Source organism: Pseudophryne corroboree, chromosome 2, assembly GCF_028390025.1.
Source record: "Pseudophryne corroboree isolate aPseCor3 chromosome 2, aPseCor3.hap2, whole genome shotgun sequence".
Taxonomy (NCBI): Eukaryota; Metazoa; Chordata; class Amphibia; order Anura; family Myobatrachidae; genus Pseudophryne; species Pseudophryne corroboree.
Genome location: NC_086445.1, coordinates 416,441,914 through 416,449,998, shown reverse-complemented (window position 1 = coordinate 416,449,998; position 8,085 = coordinate 416,441,914). Strand labels below are relative to the sequence as shown.

At 40.2% G+C, this 8,085-nt stretch overlaps 1 protein-coding gene across 6 annotated transcripts in view; it reads left to right on the top strand.

Annotated features, from left to right (window-relative positions):
* Positions 1-1,520: 1,520 nt before the first annotated feature.
* Positions 1,521-8,085, top strand: part of DMD (dystrophin) — a 3,641,189-nt gene continuing 3,634,624 nt past the window's right edge. For all 6 annotated transcript variants that reach the window (XR_010221499.1, XM_063953479.1, XM_063953476.1 and 3 more), the window contains exon 1: positions 1,521-1,785. Coding sequence is in view for 5 of the 6 variants with exons in the window: in XM_063953479.1 (XP_063809549.1) it covers positions 1,701-1,785 (85 nt within the window). In the remaining variant the exon portion in view is untranslated. The remainder of the gene's footprint in view (positions 1,786-8,085) is intronic.

The window sequence follows — 8,085 nt, the reverse complement described above, 5'->3', positions numbered from 1 at the left end:
ACCATATGTTAGACAGATATTAGGTCAACAGGGTCAAAAGGTCGACAGGGTCAAAAGGTTGACATAAAAAGGTAGGCAGTACAAAAGGTCAACAGGGTCAAAAGGTCGACATGAAAATGGTTGACATAAAAAGGATGGACAATTTTTTTTTTTTTTAACATGTTTTTGGACTATTTCATACCTTCTCTATCCATGTCGGCATAGAGTTGGTTATAAACCTTGCGGCGAGCGCATGTCTTTCTACAATTGGGGGTCCCAGATGACAAAACTATCCACACAAACCACAAATATGCAAAAAACATGGTGTCTACCTTTTTTTTGTCTAACATTTTCATGTCAACCTTTTGACCCTGTCGACCTAATGTCTGTCTAACATATGGTGTCTATCTATTGACTGTCTACCTAGACACTGTCTATCTTTTATACCACACCCGGTCTGGTGCAGGTGGGATACAGCAGTGTCAGGTGTGGTAAACGTAGAGATTGGTGAGAGGAGTTGTTGCAGAGAAGTGGAAAGTTGTTGAAAATGTATATTGTTAGTATTTAGGCGGGTGAAAGGAGGCTTGCTTGGTTTTAGTGTCATAGAAGTTAGAGTAATAGAAGAGATTGTGAAGGTGATCAGCCTATGTTATGATTTAAGAATTTGACAAACAGTACATGCATTAGAATATTATTATTGCATTTCATTTCAACAGCACCAACACATTTTACCTTACACTACACAAAATGGAGGGGAAAATGTATCATAAACATATAAACTAAACATTTTAGCATTAGCCCTATAGATTGTAAGCTTGCGAGCAGGGCCTTCCTACCTCTATGACTGTTTGTTATTACCCAGTTTTGTTATATCATTGTTATTTCCAATTGTAAAGTGCAACGGAATTTGCTGCCCTATATAAGAAACTGTTAATAAATAATAATAAATAAATAATTAGTTATAATAGGACCGTATTACATATGTTGTGATTTTCAAAAATGAGTAATATTAAGCAAGCTAAACCTCAATGTTATGTTCTGTAACATACAATAAACTATGCAGATTACATTTTATTAATAAATGTCCTGTAATGAAAGAATGAAATTGTTTTAACTCTCACGAATAAGCACACATATGCCAGGGACTGTAGAGTGAAATTACTGTATGTTGTGTATACCAATATCCCAGAAACACTGCAGGATAAATAGTGGTTGCTACTAATGTTTGGCATCCGTTCTAACCTTTATGATACAATATATATTGAACAGAGACTCGTCATATCTTGAATGCAAGCAACTAAGTGAGGTATAACTAAATTATGTATGCCCTCTGAGTTTATTTGGGCAATTTGGTACTTTGTTGGTCTTTGTATTGATTGGACAGAGTGCGGAAATAGTTTCTGGAATCTACAAGTGGATGCTGATTTATAGAGTGTCAGGTTTAATATTCCCTACTCTACATTCACATTCTATTCGTTTTAAAGAGGGTGCTTCTATTTTAAGGAGTAACAGATCAGCACCTGTTTTCCCTGATCTGATCTGTGGGGCTGACAGTTTACTCTCAATTCAAACTCTGCCTGCACTTTGCCAGGCTGTCTTGCCTAGTTGGTATAGCAGAAAACGTGATCTCAGGAACTTTCTTCAAATCCTTGCTGAAAAGAACCAGGAAAAATACACTGAAGACTTGGCTTTTGATTTACAACTCTACGTTGCAGTGAACTATGGCTGAAAGTGGCTACCACGGGGAGGAAAACAGGGATGAAGCTGCACTGGATGAGTACAATGACATCATCAAAAATCGATCTGGTAGGACCATTATTGTTGCTAATTAAAAAACGGTTGAATATGTTCAATGATAAATGACAGTTAAATGCATCATAGACTTTTTTATGAAGCTTGTTTAAACTCTGTGTTAGCAAATAAGCTGAACTATCTTATTTTCAGTAATGTGTTTCTTCCTCTTTATCTGATCAATTGAAAGCTAGTCAGATACCATTTAAAACATTTTAAGATGCTGACTTATTTTGTCCATTGGAATGACGTTGAAGTTTTTATACTTTTTTTAACCTTTTTGATTAAACTCTACAAATGGTAAACAGTTTACAGTGATTGATGCTACATCACAGCGTACAGCGTTTATTTAAAATAGTCCAAATGAGATAATGAGAACAAATGAAATTAATAGCAGAAGAAATGTTCATTTTGTTATTAAGTGCATGCCTCATGCAGAGATCTAAAAGTGACACGCCATGCCTTTGTGTAGTAATAGACTCTCTGACAGCTTCTCGTGCTATTTGTGTAATATGACAGGTCAGTACAGCTGTAAATGGAAGCGTCTGTAATTCTGCCATGTACGATACTATTTCGGTTGCCATGCCTCATTCTGTTTTATTATGGCAGTAGTTCAGCATAGTAATTTATAGATCATTCATTGATTCGTTTATTTACAAGTTCACGAAGCATGCTATATAAGGCAGTAACTTATAATATGGTGTTTTACAGCTAGACAAAAGTTGCTAATCACAGTGCCTGTGTACTTGAAATAAATATAAGTGTTCTAGGAAAAAATGTAAACAGCAACAGCTGTGAGGGGTTAACGTTCTGCCTGCTGTGGTTCTTGTGTCAGATCTGGGAAAAGTGGTAGACAAGTATTCAGATCAGATATACTGCAAAAATAAACACAGTAAAGCAAAGCTTTGTAAGTCTAATAGTATGTGGGTATGTCTATATTGTTATATTTGTGACTTCTACACATTATCGATGGAGAGAAAAAAAATCAGCATCAATAATCGTACAGTATGATCAGTTTGACACCTTAGGAACCAGAATGAATTTCACATTGCGGTGTTTAAGGTGTTAATAATAGTTTAACCAAGTAAACTTTAGAAAGTTTTGGAATGTTTTTTTTTTTTTCACTTTGTAGCATAGCCATGCAAATATCTTATTCAATCTATTGACATTATATAAGGAAAGCCCAAATTTAAACACTTTTCCATGAGGTTTTTATGGTGAAAGGAAGAGAAGATAGTGGTGAACAGGCATTTTTTTTATTGGTTTGGACAACATATGTTCTGTGTGACATGCAAAATGTGTTACTATTCTTCTGAGTGGGCATCATACAGTGCAGTTTAGTCTTACGGTGCTGGGGGCAGTAGATTTCTAAATTAAGCATTTTTTTTACTGTTTTTATTATATTTAACCTTAATTATAGATTTATTTTATTTTTTATTTGATCAAGAGGATAGTAGAATCTATTGAGAACTTCCCTGCACCTTGGTGTTGTAAGATCATCTGTAGTAGTGATGTTTTCCAATTGTGAGAGATAAAGTACTAGCCAATTAGCTTCTGCCTTATATTTTAAAAGTCCTGTGTTTGAGTTATGACAGTTAGGATCTGATTGATTGGTACTTGATTTCTCAAAAATAATTCTCTCTCCAAGCTATAATAAATACCCCACTTAGAGACTGTCATGTCTTTAAGGAATACGTTTTTTTTTTGTGTTTTTTTTTAATGAAGATGTCATAAGGTAACCATAGCAATCACAATGTAGAAATTGAATTTCTGCATTGGGGACACAGTGCTTACTTTGGGTATTGTGTTTTACTGTGACCTAGAACTAAATTAAAAATTGTAGTTCCCAGGGAACAGCAAGTAACAGTAAAGTAACAGGAAAAGGATGCAAAAATCTCATGTTTGTCGAACAGGGTGAACATGGATCTGTACCTTGTTGCAATAGGGCCAGATACAAATGCATTCATTTTTTTATGGGAAGCATCAAGAAGATGGTGTAACATAGTAACATAGTATCTAAGGTTGAAAAAAGACAATTTGTCCATCGAGTTCAACCTATTTGTGGTCTCCTATGCACGATTATTTGGTATAAAATTTTGACTGATGCTGATGTCTGCCATTACGTTTTATCCCTCTTTTTTATAATAACTATAGTGGTGGGGTTCACTACGGCTGGCCGGCGGTCGGGCTCCCGGCGCCCAGCATACCGGCGCCGGGAGCCCGACCGCCGGCTGACCGACAGTGTGGCGAGCGCAAATGAGCCCCTTGCGGGCTCGCTGCGCTCGCCACGCTACGGGCACGGTGGCGCGCTACGCGCGCCACACTATTTTATTCTCCCTCTATGGGGGTCGTGGACCCCCACAAGGGAAAATAAGTGTCGGTATGCCGGCGGTCGGGCTCCCGGCGCCGGTATACTGAGCGCCGGGAGCCCGACCGCCGGTATACAGAAGACCACCCATAGTGGTGACTATGCACCATAACCCTGGATATCCTTATCCATTAGGAATTAATCTAATCCATTCTTAAAGGTGTTGACTGAGTCCACCATTACAACTCCTTCAGGCAGGGAATTCCAAACACGTATCGTCCTTACCGTGAAAAAGCCTTTATGCCGTAGTGTGCGGAATCTCCTCTCCTCTAACCTGAGCGAGCGTCCACGAGTCCTCTGTGTTGATCTAACCAAAAACAGGTCCCGCGCAAGCTCTGTGTATTGTCCCCTTATATATTTGTAGATGTTGATCAAAAAAGTTTGTATCTACGTATGAGACTATTTAGGACTTTCTTACTGACTGTACTAACAGGTAAAAACTGCATATTTATTTGTGGAACAAAACAGAGTGGAGAGACCACATGGTACAGTGGGCCTGATTCAGAGATATACGCAAAGCCGATGTTCCTGGAACTGAGCGATTATCAGCAAACTGAATATGTGCTGTATTCACATTGCACATGCTTTAAGGCGCTGCTGCAAACCCGCATCCAATGAGGATTCCTCAAGTGATTAACAGGAAGTGACCGTTTGGTAATGTTTTAACTTAGTTTTAGCGGGGAGTAGTTGTAAAAACGCAGGCGTGTCATGGTCGTTTTTGGGGCATGTATCTGACGTCAGCTGCGAGCTCTAACATACAAAAACATGGCGCCTGATTGTCTACTGCTGGGTCCAGTCTGCGTAGCCATAGGCCTACCCTTCAGCCTGATTTTCCTTGTTCTTCCGTATAGGCTGCACATGTGTACGTAATTGCAAATGAGTTGCATTAGCGCCGGTGGGTGTCTCTTTTCATTTCTGGGTGGCCGCTTCACTTGCTGATATCTGCAGTTGCGAGGTGGAGAAAATCATACTTGCAGCTGCATTAGCGTACGTCTTTGAATTAGGCCCTGTATCTCCTAAATGGGACAATTTTTATATCTGCAAAAGAGGAGCTGAGTTTTACGCAATTTAAATTTTCTGCAGAGAGTATGATTCTGACTGCATTTCAGTGCAATCCTTTTTGCATCTTTACGGAGTACTATCTATCAACCTTTCCTAAATCTGTATTTTTAGCTGGACCCATAATCATGCAAAGTAGGGATACAGACATTTTCCAGTGGCAAATATAAAATCTGGATATATACCATTACCTATGAATGGACATTGTAGAATAACAGGAGAATTTCTAAAGAATTTTTGATAAAAGAATATATGTATGTATATGTATGTATGCATATGTATATGTGCTGTACATAAATAGTCATGTACAAGAAATATGTAGACAATTATTGAGGTCAATACTATCTAAGATCTATTTCTTTATGTTAAAGTAGACATGCTGCTTATTACATAAGAACTGTTTCACTGATCAAAAGCAATTGGTAGCTGTGACCTCTACTGGTCAGAGTAGGAAGTTTCTTTATTCATGGAATTATTGTAAAAATACAGTACTAATGAAATAAATAAAATAAACTCAAAAATATGATTGCCTAGTTATTGGAGATATCTCAAACGGTGTTTGAGATATGCTCAGTGGTCGAAGTGGAAATTTTGAAGTGGGGGTATGCAAAAGTCAAGGATGTAATTATGCGCGCGCCTAAGGCACGCTCCAGAAAAGGGGGCGTGATCATCCAAAAGGGGGCGTGTCCCATGTAGTAGAACCCCTTATGCTATCTAGTACTGGTGACCCTTTCACATTATAGCACACTGAATGAGCTGAAATTCACATTATAGCACACTGAATGAGCCAAAATTCACATTGTAGCACACTGAATGAGCCGAAATTCACCTTGCAGCACACAGTATGAGCCGAAATTCACCTTGTAGCACACGGTATGAGCCAAAATTCACATAGTAGCACACTGAATGAGCCAGAATTCACATTGTAGCACACTGAATGAGCCAAAATTCACCTTGTAGCACACTAAATGAGCCGAAATTCACATTGTAGCACACTGAATGAGCCGGAATTCACCTTGTAGCACACTAAATGAGCTGAAATTCACATTGTAGCACACTGAATGAGCCGGAATTCACATTGTAGCACACTGAATGAGCCAAAATTCACCTTGTAGCACACTGAATGAGCCGAAATTCACATTGTAGCACACTGAATGAGCCGGAATTCACCTTGTAGCACACTGAATGAGCTGAAATTCACATTGTAGCACACTGAATGAGCCCAAATTCACCTTGTTGCACACTGAATGAGCCAAAATTCACATTGTAGCACACTGAATGAGCCAAAATTCACCTTGTAGCACACGGTATGAGCCGAAATTCACATTATAGCACACTGAATGAGCCGAAATTCACATTGTAGTACAATGAATGAGCTGAAATTCACATTGTAGCACACTGAATGAGCCGGAATTCACATTGTAGCACACTGAGGGGCAGATGTATTAACCTGGAGAAGGCATAAGGAAGTGATAAACCAGTGAGAAATGCCAGGTGATAAATAGACCAGCCAATCAGCTCCAATATGTAAATTACCAGTTAGGATCTGATTGGCTGGTGCGTGTATCACCTTGCACATATCACTGGTTTATCACTTCCTTATGCCTTCTCCAGGTTAATACATCTGCCCCTGAATGAGCCAAAATTCACCTTGTAGCACACTGAATGAGCCGAAATTCACATTGTAGCACACTGAATGAGCCGGAATTCATCTTGTAGCACACTGAATGAGCTGAAATTCACATTGTAGCACATTGAATGAGCCGGAATTCACATTGTAGCACACTGAATGAGCCAAAATTCACCTTGTAGCACACTGAATGAGCCGAAATTCACATTGTAGCACACTGAATGAGCCGGAATTCAGCTTGTAGCACACTGAATGAGCTGAAATTCACATTGTAGCACACTGAATGAGCCCAAATTCACCTTGTTGCACACTGAATGAGCCGAAATTCACATTGTAGCACACTGAATGAGCCAAAATTCACCTTGTAGCACACGGTATGAGCCGAAATTCACCTTGTAGCACATGGTATGAGCCGAAATTCACATTATAGCACACTGAATGAGCCAAAATTCACATTGTAGTACAATGAATGAGCCGAAATTCACATTGTAGCACACTGAATGAGCCAGAATTCACCTTGTAGCACACTGAATGAGCCGAAATTCACCTTGTAGCACACTGAATGAGCCGAAATTCACATTGTAGCACACTGAATGAGCTGAAATTGTGACAGCAGGGACAGCCAGAGTGACGACAGGGAGAGAGACAGTGATGATATGGAGAGAGACAGTGACGACAGGGAGAGTGATGATGGAGAGACAGTGACACCAGGGGGAGAGAGTGATGACAGGGAGAGAGTGACGACAGTGACGACAGGGAGAGTGACGACAGTGATGACAGGGGGAGAGAGAGTGATGACAGTTAGAGTGACGACAGTGACAACAGGGAGAGAGACAGTGACGACAGAAAGAGACAGTGATGACAGAGAGAGACAGTGACGACAGAGAGAGACAGGGTGAGAGAGAGTGACGACAGGGGGAGAGTGACGACAGGGGGGAGAGTGACGACAGTGACGACAGGGAGAGAGTGACGACAGTCAGAGAGTGACGACAGGGAGAGTGATGACAGGGAGAGAGACAGGGGGAGAGAGAGTGACGACAGTGAGAGTGACGACAGTGACGACAGTGAGAGTGACGACAGTGAGAGTGAAGACAGTGAGAGTGACAACAGTGACGACAGGGAGAGTGACGACAGTGATGACAGGGAGAGTGATGACAGTGTCGACAGGGAGAGTGACGACAGTGATGACAGGGAGAGTGATGACAGTGAGAGTGACGACAGTGACGACAGTGAGAGTGACGACAGTGACGACAGAGAG